The sequence below is a fragment of the Numenius arquata genome, chromosome 1, assembly GCF_964106895.1.
Source record: "Numenius arquata chromosome 1, bNumArq3.hap1.1, whole genome shotgun sequence".
In the NCBI taxonomy this organism is placed as follows: Eukaryota; Metazoa; Chordata; class Aves; order Charadriiformes; family Scolopacidae; genus Numenius; species Numenius arquata.
The window spans coordinates 95,432,638-95,455,727 of NC_133576.1; the positions used below are offsets into that span (position 1 = coordinate 95,432,638).

Here is a 23,090-nt window from a genome sequence, read left to right on the forward strand (position 1 = left end):
GGTCATCCACGAGCAGGCATTTAAATACCACCGTTCGGAGGAATGGCAAATGACACCGCATGCTTTCAGGCATGCACCTGCCTTTCTGGTCCCCACAGGGCACCGCTAGCCACAAAACCTTCCCTCTATCTGTTCCTAAAGCATCCCCCTCTAACCAACTTTGAGAAGGAGACCGAGATGTCATGGCCCATATTGAATGTGAGACTGTGGTCCACGCTCTCCCTCCAAAGTCCTAGCAAAGTAGGGTTGCCTTTCTTGCTCCTGCAAGGTCATGAACATGAGGAGAGGAAAGAGCTGAGTCTTCTTTGTCACAGAATCACAGAATGATATGGGGTTGGAAGGGACCTCTGGACATCATCTAGTCCAACCCCCCTGCCAAAGCAGGTCGCACAGGAACTTGCCCAGGCAGGTTTTGAACGTCTCCAGAGACGGAGATTCCACCACTTCTCTGGGCAGCCTGTTCCAATGCTCTGCCACCCTCAAAGTGAAGAAGTGCCTCCTCATGTTTAGATGGAACTTCTCATGTTCAAGTTTGTGCCCATTTCCTCTTGTCCTGTCACTGGGCACCACGTCCTTCCTCGCCAGCCCTGGGTGCTGCTTCTTCTCCTAGTCAAGGGGCAGGAGAGCTTCACCAGAGCTCTGCAGCTCTAGCAGGTGAATGGGGTGGGAAGAGCAGGGCTGCTGCTGCAGGGCTTCTCAATCCCATTGCTATCCTCCAGACGGCAACGAAGAAAGAAGCCAGTTACTGTATGGGAAAACATGAGAATATGGACACCTTCCTCTAAAAAATAATAATTAAAAAAAGTAATATAAAAAGTTAGGGCATCACAACTAGCAGCGGTCACAGAATAATAGAATGGTTAGAGTTGGAAGGGACCTTAACAATTTAGTTCCAACCCCCCTGCCATGGGCAGGGACACCTCCCACTAGACCAGGTTGCTCAAAGACTCATCTAGCCTGGTCTTGAACACTTCCAGGGATGGAACATCCACAACTTCTCTGGGCAACCTGTTCCAGTGCCTCACCACCCTCACAGGAAAGAATTTCTTCCTAGTATCTAATCTAAACCTATCCTCTTCCAGTTTAAAACTGTTACCCCTCATCCTATCGCTACACTCCCTGATAAAGATCCTCTCCTCATCTCTCCTGTAGGATTCCTTGCTACTGGAAGGCTGCTATAAGGTCTCCCCGGAGCCTTCTCTTCTCCAGGCTGAAGAACCTCAACTCTCTCAGCCTGTCCTCATAAGGCAGATACTCCAGCCCTCTAAACATCTTTGTGGCCCTCCTCTGGACTCACCCAACAGGTCCATGTCCTTCTTTTGTTGGGGGCCTTAGAGCTGGACGCAGTAGTCCAGCTGTGTTTGCAACTGTTATCAGCTCCTAATGTTTGCCACCAAGGCAAGAACCTGAGACAAGGATGATGCGACACTATGAAAAGTAAGGCAAACGCATAACACTGGTGAGGCAGTAGTGGGGAAGTGCATAGGTTCCTCAACACCTAAAATCTCAGGGGAAAAAAGAAAGGGCACTTCTCGCATGAGCAACAGGGAAATGAGGGAAAAAACAGGAGTACACATGCAAAAACAATCAAGAAAGAATTGACCTTAAGTAGGGAAAGAAAAGAAAAAAAAAAAAACACAAAACACAACCTGAGAAAGGGCACACAGTGTGTAAAATAATAAAAAAAAAAATTCTTTAAAATCTCTAAAGTGAAAGAGCATGAAGTTAAAAGGTAATTAAGAAGAGAGTTCTCCATATAAAAATGTGTAAATACCAACTTATTTTGACTACTTAAGTGCAATGCAACATCACACTAAATTTGGCTTGTATATTTGAGCTGCAATTTAATTAAAAATATAAAACCCTCATTATCGTGATTATCTAGGTGGGGCACTAATATTAATTTAAACAAGTGTGTAAATAAATTTGCTTTCTTTAGGGTGCAGTCATGCTGTGTGGTAAGTCTTCTCCCTAGTTAACTGTTTCCCTGAAACCCTACCCATGCACCAAACACAGCGAGATCTCGTAGGCATGCAAGTTATGGCACATCTTTCAATTCAGTTGGCATCTGGGAGAAAAACAATTTAATTAACAACGGTGTTTTTCTGTTTTCCTGGCTGCGTCAGCCAATAGATGAAGACAGTCTCTTGTCTCTTATGCAAACACTCACTGTTTGCCTCTACTGCTATTCAAGCTGTTTTGGTTTTTTTGTTAGGGTTTTGAGTGTTTTGGTTAGGGGTTTTTTTGGTTGGTTTTTTTCCAGAGTAGGAAGGGGAAGGATGGAAACATCGTTTCATAATGACACCCGATGCTCCTAGGACCGTGAACCTATTTGCATGGAAGTATTACAGCATCATCCAGACCACGACTCGGTGCCAGAAGTTGTTTTCAATTTCCAGCCTCCCAAAAAAAAGGAAAGAAAAAACTACTCAGTACCTACAGTGCCTAGCAACAAAAACTTTTGACATTTTAGTGAGAGAGACTGATGCATTTCTTTGGCTACAGAATTCTGAAAATCATCCGAATAGATCATATTTAACAGGCATGTTTCTTAGCACTACATTTATGAAGACATTTGGAGTCATCTTGAAAGCTTACACTCTGTCTCTTTCAGCTCTGCGTTCACGACAAACCCTCCTTAATGGCACCTGCATTCCCTTAAGTAAGGGCCTATTTCCATTACAAAAAGAGGTTTTTTTTTTTTTAAAAGCAGAAAGCGTTTTTTATATATGCAGCATTATACTGACCACAAATCAGTTTAATAGGGAATTTACAGTTGCATTTTGCAGCAGCATCGCTGCACGGCTACACGTTGTTTATACTCAGAGGTGGGGTAAGGGAAGAAACCTACAGCGGGAGCTCGTTGAACAAGTCAGGTAACTTGCTCCTCCTCGGAGGTACGTTTCGGTTATTAGTGCTGGCTGCGGGTGGGGGCAGAAGGGGTGAGGGGGAGAGCAGGGAACGGGCTTGAACCAACTTTGTGGTCTGACCACAGGCCCGGGAGCCAGGAACTCCCAAATTACCACCTTGGCCTCGCACCTTGGGATGCCCAGTTCCCATCACCCACTCATCCCATCTGCAAACTGCAGTTTCAGCTCCTACAGCTCTCCAGATTTCGCTGAAAGCCGCTAACGGGTTCAACCTTGAACCGAAAGGAGGCAGCGGCATGGGTGGGACAGCTAAACTACTTGTTTCCTCCCTTTTTGGGCCCAAAACTAAAAATAATAATTAAAACAATCATCCTGCAGGCATAATTTGACTTAGAGTGACCTCAAGGCTTCTGCTGGGTAAATTATCCCACCTATAACAGCTTGCACAGAGCACTGTATTGGCCAAAGATCAGAAACTGTGCTAATTGCTTTGCCACTCCCCTCTGTGTGCCCTTCGTCGTTTTTCCACTTCAGGTAAAATAATAAGTTACTGTGATCCTTGACACAGGGATTCCCTGCCCCAGCTATACGCACAATTAGACATCAATTCTTTAACGATTCACTTCCAGCTTTCCTCTCAAAAATCTGGTGGTCCTGCTGCCAGAATGCAGGAATGAAACTTTCTGCATAAACTCTCCCCTTAATCTTGGTGCTCCCAGTATCAACCATCGTGTTCCCCTTCACTACTGAAATTCGTGTGTCTCAGGGTTCAATCATTATGGAAACCACGTTCTGAAGCAGCCTTAGATAAAGTACCATTCTGTGTTTGGACAAAAAGGTCTATCCACCCCCCAAACCCCAACCCCATCTGTGGTGACAGCAGCCAGTCATCACAAACCTCTGTAAAACCAACGTGTGTGTTGAAGGATCTTCCCCAGAGTTTGTTTCTCAGCTCCTGGCACTGCCCACCGGCATGCATAACGGCCAGCAGAAGACCTCTGCCCAGCTCATCCCATTGCCTGCAACCTCTTGCAGCACTGAGCTCTACAGTTTCTTTCCAGCAGGACTAATGGGATTAAGGAAAACATGCAGCAAAAAACAATGGCCTTTTTTTGAAGCAGGACTTTTGAGTTCACAGTTTTCAAGGTCCTTAACACAGGAAGGGACCAACTGTCCCCAGCGACTCAATATCCCTCCTAGGCCCATGACTCTTACCGCACAACAGCATAACCTTTGCTATGACATTACAGCCCTATATTACAGCAACAACGTCTACCAAATGAGCCTTTTATTGATAAGAGAGAGCGAATATCGGGTTGTAAACTGCAGGTGAGTTTCTGGGATGTCACTTGTACCAAATAAGGCCAGCTGGAAAGAAGAAGGGCAAAAGTACAACACGTGGGCACCCCGAGCAGGCATGCCTTGTTAATCAAGACAGCTCTCTGTACTTCACAGCTTCATCCCATTTTGGACAAGAGAAAAGTAATTTAGCTCACCCACCTGCAGGCATTCTTACCGTAAAGAAAGCATAGGCTCAGAAAGCCAGTATGGAATAACCATCCCAGGATATTTCCGTGTTTAGACAAGCCTTAACTTTCCCACTAGTTACTTGCATTCCAGTCAAAGTCAAGGAGGAAAAAAAAAAAAAAAAGAAAAAAATAAGCAAGTGATGTGCTTTTCACCCCGAATGGTTTATACAAAACAGACTTTACAAGCGAAGTGTGTAAAATTCTCCAGTGCCAAGTCACCCCACTACACAGAACTGGAATGACAGTAATCCACTTAAAGGTGAAACTCCCCTGAAGCCTAATGAGTACTAAAAGAAGTAAAGACCTCTTGTTCTCAAAACTCAAAATTTTGGCAGAACTTGCTCCCTCCCCCTTTTCTTTTTTTTTTTTATTTGTATACACAAGTTTTTCTGTTTTGCTCACACAGGTTAACCATTTGCTATAGATGACATTCAGCCTCTCTGTACACAGGGCCTGAAACAGATCCTCAATTCACACAGTCCCTGATTTTTAGACTATGATTTAGCACTTCACTCTTCCTAAAAAAGAATTTGGAAGTTTCCTCTACTTTTGCTTCCTTCAGCAGCCAGACATCTTTTGTTTCTCAAGAGGATTAGCATCCTACTACCCTATTTAACCCTTACTGGGTGGGCTCATCCCATAGTGTAGAGAAACTCCCAGATCAATGGGCAGGTTTGGAGTCGATCTGCCTCACAGACCATCTGAACTCCCGCATTAGTGCCAGGCTTCCTCGTGTCCCTCCCCATCCCCGCGCCCCACAGAAAGCAAGCTCAGTGGCTCGGCACCCTACATTCGGCAGCATTTGGTGTTGGCATTGGCATCGGCATCGTATTTAATAGCTCTTTTACATACACATCACCGGAGGAGGGTGATTCAGCACGGGCACACGGGTGTGGGGGTGTTCAGACAGGCATTAAAAGATGTGGTATGAGGATTTCGTACCAAACAGAAGAGCGAGTAGTGTGGCTGTACAGCTCCAGCACTGATACCACAGAAAAAAAAAAAAAAAAAAAAAGAAAAAAGAAAAAAATCACTGCTGCAATTAACATTTACTTTCTTTGGAAATTGCCATGAATTTTAAGCACCGCACATCAATAAGTATTTGACAAGCCAGAAAGAAAAGCACTGTGGTGTCCAGCTGATGAAGATTTAACACAGATAAACACCGACTGCTGCAAGAAATCTCAAAACCGCACGTCCTTGGAAAAGGGAGGAGAAATCAGATTATAAATGTCTCAAGTATGATTTAAGGTGTGTACCTCTTCTACATGGTTGACATTTTTTTTTCCAGTTAGGAAGGAATGTTTCTTTACAAACACAGAAACAGTCATCAGTTATTTAAGGAAATAAAAATAGCATACAAATGACAGAGTACACCACAGGCTACACCTGATTGAGCTGACAAATGGAAATTTTTTGCAGTTTGTTTGGCAACCATATTTATGTATTTTGTTATGTTCTGGCAAGTTAAGGCAAAAAGGGTCAGACTTTTTCAGAGCTTTGGTTTAGAGCATGAAGAGGAATGAAAAATTTCCACATTAGAAAGTTCTTGCTGCCATATTACTTTACAGTTAGTTTACAAGAATTTTTAAATTAATTAATTAGAATTTTGACATCTCATCCCAGTAGCAGGCTGGAAGCGTCAGTTTGGAAGACATGATCTCATTTAAAGCAGCCCCAAAATACTATTTCTGATTCACAGCGATCAACCAACAGGCATAGCACTTGCTGCCTCCTGACAAGAGAGCAGAGCAGGTAGTTGAACCACTACTTCTTGGGGGCTGCACCCACATAATTTCTCCCCAGTTATGTCTCTTAGATATATTTCACTTCATCATCACCCACCCAAAACCTATCAAGTTCAATCCAGCATCTGGGTTTCATTCTGCCTGATCGAAGTCTTGAGCAGCTACTAAAAATGTCACAAAGAGTTTGCATCAACCTCCCCTTTCCCCACACCCTACATTTCAAAGTCTTTAGGCAGCAACAAGAAAACAATTAAAGGAAATTCAGAGCTAAGGCTGAAACATACCATATGTTTTCAAGCAGAAGGGCACAAAACATCAAGCAAACCACTGCCGAGATTACATACTCCCACTATCAGGCATTGAAAGACTACAGAACAATGTCATCTCTCACTATTAATAACCATACTTCCTTTCTAGCACACAACCGTCTTTTCTTAATTGTCTAACAGAGGTATTTCCATGAAAGCCACATTCCTCTTTCCCATAAGACAGTAGAAAGAGTACCAGAAGTGATTTATAGTTTCACATACGTTCCTATCAGGTTTTGCATCACTCCTGACATTTGCTAATTTATAGATATGCTCTCAGAGTTCAGGTCAGACTTTTTTTTTTTTGTTGCTGTTGTTGTTTTTTTTTGTTTGTTTGTTTGCAGTATAGTCTATGAAAGAATTGGTTTGAGAGTCAAAATTTCACCCCTATCCTACTCTGACAGTTTAATGAGTGAGCTCAGGAAAGCCGCTAAGACTCCCTCTGCCCATGCTCTGCTATCTTCAGGCATAGAACTGAATCCGTGGTAAAGAGCTCTTTGCAAAGTATTCTGAGATCCAATGTTTTAAAAACTTTTTATGTAAGTTTTTAAAATGCTTCATAAATTTATAAAGAGCAAAAATTCATAACTTTTTTTTTTAATTGGAATTTTCATCCGCTAGTTTGTGTGCCCATCATTTTCCCAAATTTGAAGGACCATCTGCTTAGGAGTTTGAAGTAACAGCAACTGAAACTTCTGAATTTTATAATGCAAACACACACGCTAATTTCCAATTGCATTTTTCGTAGCACTGACAAATTCTCACTAAAATTCACTAAGTAAGAAATTTAACATGTTGTTTGATGGTTACACTTGAAATACCATGCTGCATCACTTCGCAAGTGAAAAGATATTTTCTCAGACTAATATAAATTTCTTTTATGTCCCGGAAACTTGTTTCAGCTGGACCACTGATCAAAGAAATGGGTTTCCCCTCCCATGTAATTGTACTTGTCAGAACAAAACTAGATACTTAAGGTGTATCCTAGTCACCTGTTTGGTAACAGTCAAGTAGAAGTCCTCATCTGGTTGAACCACTTTTAAAAATATGAAGATGTTACTGCAGTTACTTAAAACAATGCAGTAAATATACCACTATATACATTAAAATACTTTTCAGTATTTAATGAAACTATATCATTTGCCAGAGCAGACAGGTTTCAAGCTAATTATAATAAAAGAAATATATTGTATTTAAAATAAAATATATAATAATAATAAAAAAAGGACAAAACCACAGAAAATGTGGTACCTCAAACTGGCTGTTAGTTAAGTACAGTAAAATACGATCACTTAAAGTTATGCTGTCCTTCCTGGCAATTACCATTACTTCATTGGAAAAAAAATAATCATAGAATGGTTTGGGTTGGAAGGGACCTTTAAAGGTCACCTAGTCCAACACCCCTGCAACGAGCAGGGACATCTTCAACTACATCAGGTTGCTCAGAGCCTCGCCCAACCTGACCTTGAATGTTTGTAGGGATGGGTCATCTACCACCTCTCTGAGCAACCTGTTCCTGTGTTTCACCACCCTCATTGTTAAAAAAAAAATAAAAAATAAAAAATAAAGAAATCTTACTTGTATCTAGTCTGAATCTACCCTCTTTTAGTTTAGAGACAATTACCCCTTGTCATCTCGCAACAGGCCCTGCTAAAAAGCCTGGTGCTTTCTTATAAGGCCCATTTAATTACTGAAAGGCCACAATAAGGTCTCCCCGGAGCCTTCTCTTCTCCAGGCTGCACAACTGCAACTCCTCAGCCTGTCCTCACAGGAGAGGTGCTCCAGCCCTCTGATCATCTTTGTGGCCCTCCTTTGGACACACTCCAACAGGTTCACATCTTTCCTGTCCCGAGGGCTGGACACAGTGCTCCAGGTGAAGTCTCACAAGGGCAGAGGGGCAGAATCACCTCCCTCGACCTGCTGGCGACGCTGCTTTTGATGCAGCCCAGGATGCGGTTGGCTTTCTAGGCTGCAAGCGCACACCGTCGGCTCATGTTGTCGTGGTTCGGGCCAAGTTAGCCAATGACAGGACAACAGATGCTCTCCCCCACCTCTTGCTCCGAGGAGAGGAAGAAGAGAGATAAAGAGTTATGAGTTTAAGAAAAAACTAAACTGCTTTAATGAAATATTAATAATAAAATAAAAAAAAAGAAATAATTAAATAGATAAAATATATACAAAACTCTATCAGGCTCCCAGGGAGATGTCACCAGCAGGCACTGGGAAAGTTCCAGACTGGTTTCAGTGAGGAATAGGAACTGGATTCTGGAACACTCTGATGAGGATCAAAGGTAAACAAACTGGCAGGCAGGGTCTTCCTCGGGCATCAGTCATCAAAGAAAGAGAGCCACTGAGGTTGAACCTTTGAAGAGGAGCCGACCTGACCACTTTGATTCCTCAGCTTTTATGCTTATCAGGGCAGACGGATGGAACACCCTATTGGTCAGTTCGGGTCACCTGACCTGCCCACTCCTCCACTGGGTAAACCACCAGGTCAGCTGACCCCGGTTGCCACGGCACCCAGTGTAAGCAAGAGCCTCTCTCACTGAGCCGAGAGTTGGCTCTGCTCCACCCCAAGCCAGGACACATGTCCAGCTCTTCAGCCACCAGTACACCCCAAAGGCCTTCTCCTCAGGGCTGCTCTCCATCCCTTCATCCCCCAGCCTGTACTGATACAGGGGGTTGCCCTGACCTAGGTACAGGACCTTGCACTTGGCATTGTTGAACATCAGGAGGTTCACACAAGCCCGCTTCTTGAGTTTGTCCAGGTCCCTCTAGATGGAACCCTGTCTTCTCAGGCACGTCAACCACACCATTCAGCTTGGTGTCACCTGCAAGCTTGCTGAGGGTGCTCTCAATCCCACTGTCTATGTCAGTGATGACAATATTAAACAGTACTGGTCCCAGTACGGACCCCTGAGGAACACCACTTGTCACCGATCTCTATCTGGACATTGAGCTGTTGACCACTACCCTCTGGATCTGACTGTCCAGCCAATTCTTCATGCACTGAATAGTCCATCCATCAGATCTGTATGTCTCCAATTTAGAGAGAAGGGTGTTGTAGGGGAACGTGTCAAAGGCCTTACAGAAGTCCAGATAGACAAGATCATAGCTCTTCCCTTGTCCACTGATGTAGTCACTCCATTAGTGAAGGCCACTAGGTCGGTCAGGAAAGACTTGCCCTTCGTGAAGCCACCCTGGCTGTCTCAAATCACCTCCCTGTCCTCCATGTGCCTTAGCATAGCTTCAAGGAGGATCTTTTCCATGAGCTTCCCAAGCACAGAGGTGAGGCTGACAGGTTGGTAGTTCCCAGGGTTCTCATTTCTATCCTTTTTAAAAATGGGTGTGATATTTCCCATTTCCCACAAATCTTTTGCTTACCACAAGAAAAAGGAAAATAGCACTTCTGGGAAGTTTTGTTACCTGCAGCATAAAAAGGATATTGAATGAAAAGAGGTAGATAATTACTACTGTAAGGAAGAACCTCACCGCATTTCTGCTGCCTGAAGTTCTCCTGAGCCTGCATTAAACGTACAGGCTGCCTTATAAAGGAGAGCACACATTGGATGTGGGGCATGAGCTCTGTCAGACCATACTCACTTTCATTCCTCCCCCCGCCTTGCTCTTCAGTTTTAGACATACTGAAGTCACAAGAAACACCAATTGCTGTTGTAAAACAAAAATTTCCACTCACGTAAGGATTATGCCAAGTAACAAGAAGTCTCGTAGAAGCCTTGTCATTCCCCAGCAACTTGTTGAGCGTATTCATCCGGAAAACAGGCGATGATGCCTCTTTAACTTTGATTACACATTGAAATTATCAGCTTTTCAGAAAAAGACATGTATCATCTTGTGCCTTGCCTTATGAAAAGCAATTCCAGACTAATCAGCTTCCAGGTGAAAGACATCAAATAGGACTTATGCAACTTTGCTCTTCAGAGCGGTGCTGAGTACGCACTCACCCTGTACCTCTGAATTTACCGTCCACAGACAAACCAAAATCCCAAGACCCTGGTCAGCCACAAGAGAGGGCAATGGAGACAGGGCTCAAGGTAGAGCCCACAGCTGCCGTGTTAGCCGTGATGTGTTCTAGTAGTCTTCAAAGAGGTGACTTAAACCTTCAGCAAAAAAAGGCAATGGTCCACATCACTCAGTATTATTCCCTCATCACTGCAAAAAGAAAAAAATCAGGCAAGCAAACAAAGCTTGTCAAATGGTTATCAGTTCATTAGTCAGCTCTTGACCTAAGTTTATGAGGCTACTTCTTATGACCGTTTTTTTGACACTTAGTTGCTGCACAACCAGCAATTCCATACAGGTTTGAGCCTTTAGTTTTTTGGTGTCTGGTATCAAAGCAAAGCAAACAACAGTAGGGTTTTTTTGTAACTCACTCCATGTATTTGTGTATTTTCCCTTCTTCATTTTTCATGAGGAATAGAAAGGAGAAGTTCTCATACTCATTTTCTCATACCAGACTATTAATTAGCTACTATTAATGTTACTAATGCAGCTACTAATAATCCCTAATATTACGAATTAGCTAAAAAGCCACTATTAATATTACTAATGTAGCCCATACTAGTCCAATTCACAGAGTAGGAGTTTAATATTTAAAAATTCAAATCATTAAAAAAAAATACAAAATGCAAGAAAACACAAAGCATGGACCAATATAGAGGCCATAGTAAACACAAGGAGGTGAACAGCAGGAGAAAATAAATAGGCAGGATTTTTAGCATGAAGAAATGAACTTTGGAAGCAGAGCTGCTTTGAAAAAAGGATTCTTCTTTTAAATTAAAAAAAGCCCTCTCGTATTTATATTACCATCAGATATTAAAATCTAAGTGGAAAACACAACTAATTTGATTCTAAGTAATCTAGAGAAGGAATTTTGTAACCAAGTCCTAAATAAAACATACAACTGAAATAATCTTCACTTTGCAAGTGTGTGGATTGTACCTGAAAAAGTCTTTTAAAACTGTCCTATAATAAAGTTAAAATGTCATCTGCATTTCATTCCCCTGCGACACACACACACACACACGCACCACCCAAACAACCCTGTGAAGAAAACTTTCCCACAGAAACGGAAATTTTGGCCAGCTCTACTTGATGACAAGAGATAAGGAAGTACCAGGGCGGTTCCATGGTTTGCAAAGTGTTAGACACAAAGGCTGAGAAAAATATTTTTTAATGGCAACATTATCTTCTCCACCCGTCTTTATCTCCCCTTTCATTTTGGTATAGCTTGCTTTCATATTTCTCCCTTCTTTCCTTTATTATTCCCTACTTTCTGGTTAGAAGGTACAAGCTGATGATCTGTGGCTCTCCTCCACTGTTTGAGTGTGGTTGTCTTGGTGCAAATGGAATGCATTACTTTCTGATACATTAAATAAGTAAATTATAGAATGTAGTGGTGTTATATTACATTGCATCAAACAGAGGGAATGATGTTTGAGTAGCACTTGTCAGAAGGGCATGTTGGGCCTTGGTGAACCAGAAAGGTAAGTTTGAAAAATCCTGCCTGGAAAGCTATCAATATCCTCTTCATCCCAAAGGAACCCTAATTCCCCACTGGAACAAAAAAAAAAATCCCACTCTGCAGTATTTCAGATGCACCAGTTCAAACCTGGGACTGCCTAGAGAGATGCAGTTTTATTCTCTTGTGCGAAAGGGAAACAAAAGTTCACTAAACAAACCCTCTGCCATAGCTGAAGAACTTCACAAAGATGACATTTGGTGCTAATATTCATCCGGCACTCACACTGAGACAGTGAGAGTTAGCAACATCTCTACTCATTTGAAATGAAGGACCAACGTCAAAATAAAAAAAAAAAAAAAAAAAAAAAAAAATAGCAGCACTAATGGAATTTCATTTACAATTCTAAATACCCAACAGCTTTCTACTCTGCCCTGTGGTTTGACCACAGCCCTCACGCCTCTGATGTGATGAAACACTTCCCAACCACAGAGCAAAGCGTTGCACTTTCATCTCACTCACAGGAGCTGCAAGGAAAGACAGATGGTCTTAGAAGACCAAATTGGTACATTGCAAGGCAAGGTTCCCATTAGCTACCACTCTCCAAAGGAGATATTGACTCCAACTCTGAATTTGCTTCACCATCTTATCTCCTTATCTCGGCTGAAAACTTAAACTAAAATTTTGCCTTGCTACAGAGCATACAGTTATTCCTCCTGAGCAATACATTATTCTGACAGATACGTTGAGCTTGCATATACTATACAAAACTCATTCATCTTCCTACTGTCTCATGATGTCTTATGACTTCTATCCCAGTTTATGATTCTCTGTGTTCAGCCAACTGAGTTGGAGACGTGAGGTTTCTGGAGAACAACGGTGCTGCAGCCAGAGATGCGCCTCTGAAAATGCTCGGCAGAGCCTTGTTGGAAAATATGTTGTCAGACCACAAAGTCCTCCCCCTTATGTGATTATATCCAAACCATCTCACATGCTGGGATTCAAGCTGAAAAATCCGTATTTATTGAGAAGCAGGTTTTCTTTGGGTTTGCTTTTGCTAAGCATTCATTTTATTTCCTCCACCCCCCCAAGAACTCTAAGCAAAATCATTTTGCGGGATCTGAACCCAGCAAGATTTATCTATTTGCGTCATTTTCTTTAAATACCATCTCTATTTCACATAAGCATGGACCAGAAAATGTGGATTTTTAAGGCAGACTCCACTTTCACTACTGTGCATAATAAAACCCAGCTTCCACAGTCCTCTGACCTTTCCGCTATCTTTACCATGTCGCCCAGAAATGCCAGAGGGCTTCAGGAACTGCTACTCTCTGCTGGTTTGCTTGCCTGCTCTGCTGTAGTAGGGAAAATATATGCATTGCTCTTTACACAAACTGTGTATTTTGGACAGTTTGAAAGATAAGCAGAAATTAAATTTTTATTTTCCAAAAACTATTTTAGTGCAAAGGTTTTAAATGGCATTTTAATAAAATGGCCAAAATTAAAGCAAACAAACCAATAGCCATGTCCCAGCTAAGTCCCTCTGGAAAACCTACAGGAGCATCACCGTCTCCAAAACCTGCTGTGAGCTGTTAAGAATCAACCTGCCACAAGTGGCATCTTTCTGTGACTACTGCTGGAATTAGTCCTTTACACCCTGCAGATAGCACACCTCATTGCTCAAGAAACCACCTCAAGAGCTGCATGGACATTCCTTCAGTCACCTCTCTTTGACCACTGCTTCCCTGTAACAGCTCCATTACTCGCCTTACCCCCTGTGAAGCCGATCAGTTTTCCAAACTGGAACAAAAATGAATAGATACACATGGCTAAGATGATGGCTAGATCTCACCCAAACCATGGGAGGCATGTGCTGCAGAAGAGAAACGGAGCAGCAAGCTGCTAGATGAAGGTCGCGTTATGGCCAGGTCCAACTCTCCTTCCCAAAAACCTTTAACAAAACCTCCCACAGAAGCTGCAACCCAGCCATCGTGCACCACGCCAAACTGAGGGTAAGTTTAATCTTTTTTTTAAATACTTGCCTGGTAACAATTCAGCATTTTTTGTTAACTGAATGCTGAGTTTCACTTCAGTATTTAATCATCAAAACACATGCATTTATTTATCCATTCCACCAGGATTACACCCGAACCACTGCGATCCATACCCAAAAATCACTAGACAGCAATATAATCAAACTAAAGGTGAAAGCTAAGGCTTATTTTCAGTTGTCTAAAATGTGTTTGGAATTGGAATTGGATCCTGCTAACATGAAGCTCCTATTAGATGTTATGATAACTAAGGTGTCATAAAAGTAAATATGAGGTAACAAATAAATGATGCATATCCTTCACTTAAAAAAGAAAAAGCACCTCACCCTACCTCAATACAAAAAGAGTATAGTACACAATATTCCATGTAAAACTGAATGTTTCATTATTTGTATAGGCTTTCACTTCCTATTTTACTTAAAAAAAAATTGTTTTCAAAATAACCATGAAGTCAAAGAAACAATATAATGAAACCCTTCTGGAGATTAAACCAAAGACGCCTGTTGAACACTATTTCTGCACTGCTGAAAAACACCCTGCCAAGTATTTGAAATGAACACAACGCTTAAAAAACACACTTATATGGCAGTCAAATATATTAACTCCCTAGAGAACAAAACCAAACCTGAAGAAATTCCTGGAGGGGGAGAAAACAAAGGGGAAAAAAAAAAAAAAAAAAAAAGAGAGAGAGAAAAAAAAGGATGTCTTTTAAAGCATTTGTTTCCTGCTGATAATCAGACTGCCGCAAAACTGTCAAGAAAACAGGTTCTTTGTTTCTTTTTAATCAGAAAAGCCAGCAGAGAAATAGATGGTAGTTGCCCAACGATGAATGCATAAAATGCTTTCGAAATGGACTTGAGGACACCAGTCCAGAGGACCACGAAGAAGCTGTAGAAAGAACACGGTCAAAAGATGTTCAGATTACAGGATTTGCAAGACCCAAATTCAAGTTGCGGCATCTGTTTATCCTTTAGGAAAAAGACACACACACACAAAAAAAGGCATCTCTTGAAGTTAAAATTTCCATCTGGTTTTAAAAAAAAAAAAAAAAAAAAAAAAAAAAAGTCCCCCTCCCAGCCGTAATTTCTAGATCTCATAAAGGCTTGGTGGGGAGCAATTAATGCAAGACTGAAAGACATTGAAAACAGCAGAAATGAGAGCCATAGAAGTATATATATGAAACCACACAAAACACTATCTAGAAGCAAATTTGTGAGACGAGCAACTGACAAGCAATGAAAACCTTTCCAGAATGTGGCAAGCAAGCCTACCGGCTAACTCCTTAACAAGCTGTTTCCATCTCTAAATCCTATGGTTCATCAGCCACAGTATCCTGAGCCTGTCAGGTATCAATGCTTGCTTTTCTATAAATGCAAGAAACCCATCATTTTTGGTTTGAGTTTTACACGTCGGGATGAAAGCTGGGCTCTTCAAAGCTGGTATAACCGAGCACATTCCTCGCAAGTCTGGGAAAACACATGTCCCTTCCCACTATTGCCACCGCAAGGACCATCCTCTGAAATCCTCCCGTTATGGCCCTCAATCATGATTTTCTGACACTGAAGTATTTATGTAAAACCTTTTCCATGGGTTAACACAAAACATCAGCTCTCTCAGTTGCCATCTTCAAGTGGTATTTTAACAACAATACCGCTGGATTATCTTGGTTTACGAGAATCATTCACCTTTCCTCCCCTTTCCTTTACTTTTGAAGGCTTGTAGGAACTAGAAACAACTAATAGTACACTTCAAGTAAACTATAAACTACACACCTAATGAATACTCCAAATTTTTGCATTTGGTAACAAACAGAAAAAAGCATATAGAAACACGAGTTCTTACAGTTATGATTCAAAACAACTCTTAAGTCACCACAAAAATGAAATCTAGCCTATGGTTTTATGGTTTGGATCAAATGGCTACTTCAGAGGCCATTTAGGCACTCAAACTGCTGATAGAATAACTGTGCTGTCCTCCCCAGAATGATTTTGGTTTCATTTGAATTCTTTTTTGGATGCCTCACGGGAAAAGAATGTGCAGCACTCGTTATTCACAAGCCTAATACCCTGAGCTTTTCTGGGACAAAGGCAACTAATACTTTCTACATTCATTTGATGTGGAAAAGCACGTTCTCAGCTTGTACAGTAATATATGGCGAGTTAATCCAATCTTATGACCTCCAGCCAAGTTAACTGCACTTCTTCTCTAATGAGATACAAGGTTGACCAGCAAAAGCAGATGTTTTGTTGGCTCATCCCATTAAAACATATAAATATAAGTATCTAGAGATGTTTTGCATTCCATTCCTATTAAGAAATGAGGTAACTTTCCCTACTGTTGAGATTGCATGTTTACCATAAAGTGAGATCTTCCATTTGTTACAGTAATCATGCATATATCGCTGTTCACCTTGGGTCTCTTAAAAGGAGAACAATTGTTCTTATGACAGCACTACACAGCCTAGATACCCTAGTGACATGAAGAGCCAAAAAAAGATGAAAAAATTATTTTAATTCATTTACACACAAAGGAGTTTATGATTCTAAAGGGCTACAAAATTTATTTTTGCAGGTCTCTGGCCTGTAAATTTCCCAAACAGCATACAGGAAATCTTTTAAATTTCCTGTGGAAATGATTACATGTATTTCCCTGCTTACCCTTCCCCACCCCATCCCCCCCCCCCCCCCGACAATGTGATTTACAGCCAAAACATTGGCAAATCCCTCAAATGAACCCTGAAGAGAGACTTTGCATCATCAGTTATTTTAATGAAACCTAAGCTTTGCTGTGGGTGGGGAGATGCAGATTCCAAAAATACTCCAGTTACACAGATCACTTCCTAGTCTGCCCGTGGCCTAATGAAGGGACATCTGAAACGGCTTGTAAATATAAAATAGGATGGTGGCCTTTAAATAAAGGCAAGAAATGCTATATACATTTGTAGACAGGAGCCCTCAGTGCTTGATACATCTGGGGATGATGACACTTCAAGCAGTGACAAGCTGATTAAAGTTACCGATGCAAATCGCAGAACAGGTAACCTTTGCGGTCTAATTCAATGTATAAATGGTACAATTTTAAACAAAAATGGAAATGGAGTTAAAATTTTGAAGACTTAGTAGGTTTTGGTAGCAGGACCATGGAACAACAATAGACAAGAGAGCTCTCATTAAAAACCAAACAGAACTTGGGTGTCATACCCCAGATATTAGACTTGATGTCATTACTTACCAAGCCAGCTATTGGAGTTGACAGATGATTGATCTTCTTAATGATGCCAGGTTTGATCTTGTTAATCAAACTAAAAAGAAGTCATATGATTTTTCTGTTACATAATCAACTATATTTAAGCATGAAAAAAATCAATACTTATTAAGAAATACTTTGCATATAGTCCTAACTTACACCACTTGAACCGAGTAAATTTGCACCTACTAAGGCCCCCAAAATTTATTTTTTAAAATCAGTTTTCCAAGAAGTGACAAGTAACAACAGCCTGTAGAAGCAAAAATGGGACAAGTCACACACACACAAAGAGATTTCCAAGAATGGCAAAGTGAGAAATAAGAAAAGAAAATGCCTGGGTTGGCGTAGGCAGAAATGGATCAGTGTTTAACATCACCACCCATGTAGAAGAAGCAGATTCAAATTTCCCATTTAAAGATTTTCTTCACATAAAAGTTCTGATGCAGAAGATGCCAGAAATATATCAGAATATTAATTTTCAGAGCTCAGTGTGAAAGCACTGATTTTCCTGTAAGTGTAAGAAACCAACTCAGTTTTCATAATGCAGTCAAGCCCAGTATGATGTGTGCAACAATCGTTTATTGGCACATATAATTTACACACGCAAGTCATTTTCAGTCTCAGCCAGAAGAGGTTGCGCCTCATATCACTCTTACTTGACATCAAATTCATAATTAAACTGAGAAGATAGGACAGAGTAATGCATCACTGTCAAATACACAAGCCCAAAGGCACGCCTTGTCCTACAGTGAGGATGAGGCACAGGATTCCCTGCACCTTTATAACCAGGGTTTTCAGCCACGGAGGTAGGAAAATACTGTGGTTCACCAAATTACACGCTAGACCACAGGATCAACAGAGAACGGGGACCTCAAGACACCCTGCAGACTTCATCTGCCTATATACCTTTGAGGATCTGGGACGTGCTCCCTCTTCTTGTTGCTGCTTGTCTGGCCAGACCTTTTACCCCACAAAGCATCAGCAAGCTTTTGTGATCTGCCCACGCCAATGCAGAGTCAGGACCTGGAGTTTAAAAGTCTATATGGGAAAAGGCTTTTTTTTTTTTTGCTCAAGCAGCAAATTTATTTGGAAAATAAACACGAAATAACAGAGTTTACCTATACTCACTGGAATGGAGGATAGATTTCTAAGTGCCTGCAAAAAAAGGAATAATGGCTGCAGGTGTTGCGATTTTTCAACTGCATTAACTTATGTAGTAAACTAAATACATTTAATGACTTCTCAAAAAAAAAAAAAAAGTTTAAAAAAGAGTGCTCTGTTGAGGTAGAATTAAATAAAGCTTGGGTTTCCCCAAACTGCTATAGTTTAAATCAAATATACCATTTCCAGAGATAATATATCCATGGACACTGAATTAGCCATGTCACAGGCAAACCAAGGAAATGGGCAATGTCATGTCTATTTTGTCTCAATTATTTAAGATCTTGCACTCTATTGACTTTGGTGGAAATTGGACAACTGAAAACCTTTCCCATCTTGCTTTTTTTCCTGTTTCCATAGAATTTCTTTGTAAATAATTTCTCCTTGTATTTCAAGTATGTAAAATTTAAAATTATGACACAGGAGGACAGCTATATGATTTAACGCAACATAATAAGGCAGCTTTTGCTTTAAAGAAAGTTGTGTGCTTCCTAAGGCAAGCTGCTCAGCTGAAGAAATTAGAGGATGTTTTTCTTGCATATGGCTATTAATTACAGATAGATTGAACTGATTTGCATTTGGCAGATGGAAGCTCATATTCCTTTGCCAAATAAGCAGCAACAATGAAGATATCAGAGGATTAGAATATATCAGTTCACTGCCAATTCTTAAAGACACTATTTAAAAGTTACAGCTGAATACAATACATACATCCCACTAAACACATACCTGAAGAAATACTTTCTTATTCAAAGTATAAACTATTTTGATTACTACATTTGATTACATAAGAAATGAAAATACATCTCCAGATCATTCAAAATCAATCAACTCCTCCATGTCTGAAAGATAACTGCAGAAGCAAGTAGCAAGATGATAGACTGGATGGGCAAAGGGCCCAAAGAGAAAAATAAAGGCAAGGACAGAAAACACAGTAATAGTCATAGACGGGAAAATGCAGGAACGTTGCCTTTTTGCATTTGCTTTGGTTATTTTTTGCTATGTAGTAAAATAAAAAATAATTTAAAAAAAATCAGAGAACTGAACCTTTATAAATATTTTCTGAAAGTTAGCTTGGCTGAACTGATTTAAGAATGGCTCTGAGATTTGAGATTTTTTTTTTTTTTTAAGTATCCCAGGTAGTTCTCTAATAAGATTTCTCTCGCACTGGCATTCTAATGACATTTACACCTGCCATTCCTTAAAATACTAAGGGATTAGCACTGCTTCCCATCCTGGAAACCTGTTCCAGTAAGTACAAAACCAATTACAGATACACAGAAGAGACCTGACGAGTGGACATTTTACACCTCTGACTCAGTCTAGCAACGAAACCAGACGAGTCTCATTATTGCCAAGCCTATAATATATAAGCACAAGGAAGCCTTTTAGAGAAAGCACTCCAAAAAAAGCTGAGGTCAGAGTTTGCTGTTAAAGGCAATAACTAAGTCAGTCCAGAAAGTACTGAAACCTGTACTGCGTGTCACACATAATGACATATTTCTGTGTTATGCTGAGACCCAATCCACTTACTTTTATTATCCTAAAGTGATCAGGGGGCAGGGGGGGTGGTGTGTGTTTTGTTTGGTTTTTCCTGTTTGTTTGGTTTGGTTTTTTGTTGTTTTTGTTTTGGTTGTTTTGTGTTTTTGTTTTTTTTTTAAAAGTATGTTTTTATAAAGTAAGCGAAATGACATCCAATAGATTCTACATTACTGAGATAATTGGATGTAACCATAAGAACAGTATTAGTAAGTAATAGCACATGAAATCAGATGCCTGCCTGTTATCTTTAATTTACAATTTCACGAAGTTCACTTCTGAAATGTAGTACTTTTTAAAATAAAACTTTCTGAGTGTTAAGTTCTCTGGTAGGAATAAATAGCTTTCAGGATTCAGAGAACAACCAGCACACACAGTTTACAATACTGTCTTACAAGGGGGTGGGGATGGAGGACAAAAACCAAAACAACATCAGTGGGTGTAGGGGTAACCAAATGCTGTGATCCCAGCCATGGCCACATCACCTTGCACAAGCTGAAGGGAAAGCCTAGTGATACCGCGAGCATTATAACCAATAAAACCAATCAAGTGGCCAGAGGATCAGCACGATCCCGTCAGTAACACATGAAGTGTGTGGGACAACACATGGAATGTGTAGATCTAGAAAGACGATGTCTGAAAGCTGTTCTTCCTTCTCATGGCAAACAACAGGTATAAAAAAAAAAATAAAAATTTACTTATAAAATACGTTTGGTACTTCAAAAAAAACCCATAAATTTCAGAAGCCAGCAAGGAAAGAGGCCAAATGATGTTAACCTGAAGGACTTTTATATAGATTAGTCAATACTCACTCGCACAACAGGACTCCATTTTCTAGAGCTGCTCGAAAGTCTTTGGTTCCAAAGCTTTTCCCAGTAACTGTCTATAAAAATAAGAATTGAGAGTTAACTGGACACGCACAGAAAGTCAAGACTAGCAAGAGTGTCTAAGTAGTACTAAAAAAAAAAATAGAAAACCACAACAAAAAAAAAAAACAACAAACCAACAAAACCTTTTCAATTCAACACTTTGTTCATACTTTTATTTTCTTATATTGACTTCAAAAGAAATAAGTGTTTAAAAACTTGTTCTTTATGCCTCAAAAGAAGTCAGATCCAACATCTTCAAGTAGTTTTCTCTAGTGTAAAACAATCTCCAGCTAAATTCTGTGGAAATACTTATTATTTTCTAAAGCAATACCAGCCACACTGAAAAGCATAAAATAAATTTCAAACAGAAGTGCAGAAGAGGGAAAAAGTCTTTTATCTCCTACTTCATATTTCAGCGTGTATACTCATGATATCTGGCACAAAGTATTTTAATAAGGTTTTTTTTTTTTCCCCTGCCACTTGCACCTAAGGCAGTGTGACTAAAGAACCACTCCAGCAAGTCTGTATTACCACGTGCACATCAATTCCCATTACTTGGCAAGTGGTAGGACTATACTAATGGGACTACTTTTCATATACAGAGTGAAAAGCAGTGAACAAGAACAATTAAGATACCCAATGCAAAAAGCATTGTTTTTCAGCAAAGTTGTTTTCTACCAAAAAAAAAAAAAAAAAAGACAAAAAGATTTGCTCCTGGCATTTACTCCCTCCATCTCAAATGTAGATCATCAACGCAGCACCCTGCTCAAGTCTAAACTCACCTGGATTCTTCTTACTAGATCCCCTCTCTGCCCATGTCCCTTGAAGAGACCAAATTTGGCAGGTATCTTCTAAACACCCAGATCAGTAACCGACACGCAAGTCAGAAAAGGAGCCAATATTCCTAAAACAGTCCAAAAGAGGGTTTTATCCCAGTTGGGTGTAGAAATCAAACGCTAGGAAGGATATTTATTTGAGCTTAGAGGACACCATGTTTGAGCTTAGAGGTCACCAGCTAATTACAAAGCCCCCTTTGGGGATCCTGACCATCCCTGATACTTCACAGGACTTCGGGCACACAGTTAAACATGCTGTGGAACCTGCGTGCATGCAGACTAAAGCTACTGGTTACCACAGTAATTAAGGAAATTAGTAGTGAAACAAATGAGCTGTGCCTGCTCAAAGAGCAAGGGAGAAGACGCAGTTCTTCAGGACCTGTTATGTTACCACCTTATTATTTTTTCCTAAATTACAAAAGGAACTAACACCAGAAATGCTAAAGTTTAAGCAAGTAGTTTTTATGCAAGTTATTTTTTCATTAAAAAGCTGTAACTTCTATCTCCTTATTGAAAATAAATTTAGATGTTACAAAAATCTTCTTTAGGGTTTAATTTTTTCCCCTAAGATTTAACAAATAAGGAGAAAGAATTAGGACAAACCAACTCAAGATAAGAAAAATTTCAACACGCAGGTAAAGGTGGGGACGAAGGGAAGCAATGCCAAAACTTTTAAAAACAAAGGATGACAGTGATTCCCCTGGGAGAACTTCATTTTATACAATATTTCTTTAACAGTCTGTTCTTAACAAAAGAGTAGATGTTGAATCTTAGCAATATCATTTTCAAGAATAATTTCAAAACACAGCATCTGAAAATTACCCTTACCTCAAATAATATATGGCCTTTTGCTTCCAAATTTGTATAGAAAGCTGTTATATTTAGCGATAATAATTTTGAGGAAACTAGCCAATGTAACATAGCATCACTGAAAGTTTAAATATAAATATTTGTGTTCCCTAGGTAATAGGGAATATGGGTTATAAATTAAGCGCTTCATTCTGCAAGCTAGAAACTTGAAGCCTGCACGTTATACAGCAGAACTGTACTGTAACAGGGGCTGTAGGATGGGACTTTATGGTTATGTTTCAAACTCCAATCAATTCTTAAGAGAGTCCAAAAGTTATTATCATTCTGGAGTTGTTGCTGACATCTACAGGACTATACAGTCCAAATGTTTAGTTTTGTATAGACAGTTTACTGGTAAGTCATGCATGTAATAGACAGCAAGGTGTTTCCTTCACCTAGAGTTGGGCTCATCCTAAACATGCGAAGTCTTATATATCCACAAACAACCTTCACACTGAAATTCCTTAAAAAAAATAATCCTAAAACTGCAGCATGTGGCTAAGGAGATCACTCCTCAAAAATTATTCTCAAGAATAATTAAAACTATAATAATTAAACTTCAGTGTAGCCCCTCTAGAACACAAGAGTGCCACGCTGCAGTG

The 23,090-nt window shown here is 40.2% G+C and overlaps 1 protein-coding gene across 1 annotated transcript in view; it reads right to left on the reverse strand.

The window, feature by feature from the left end:
• The window catches only part of LMO7 (LIM domain 7), a 136,954-nt gene that overhangs the window by 79,464 nt on the left and 34,400 nt on the right, over positions 1 to 23,090 (reverse strand). The window contains exons 2-3 of the mRNA XM_074148826.1: positions 20,747 to 20,817; positions 17,220 to 17,289 (exon numbers count right to left, since the gene is read on the reverse strand). Coding sequence (XP_074004927.1) covers positions 17,220 to 17,289; positions 20,747 to 20,817 — 141 coding nt within the window. The remainder of the gene's footprint in view (positions 1 to 17,219; positions 17,290 to 20,746; positions 20,818 to 23,090) is intronic.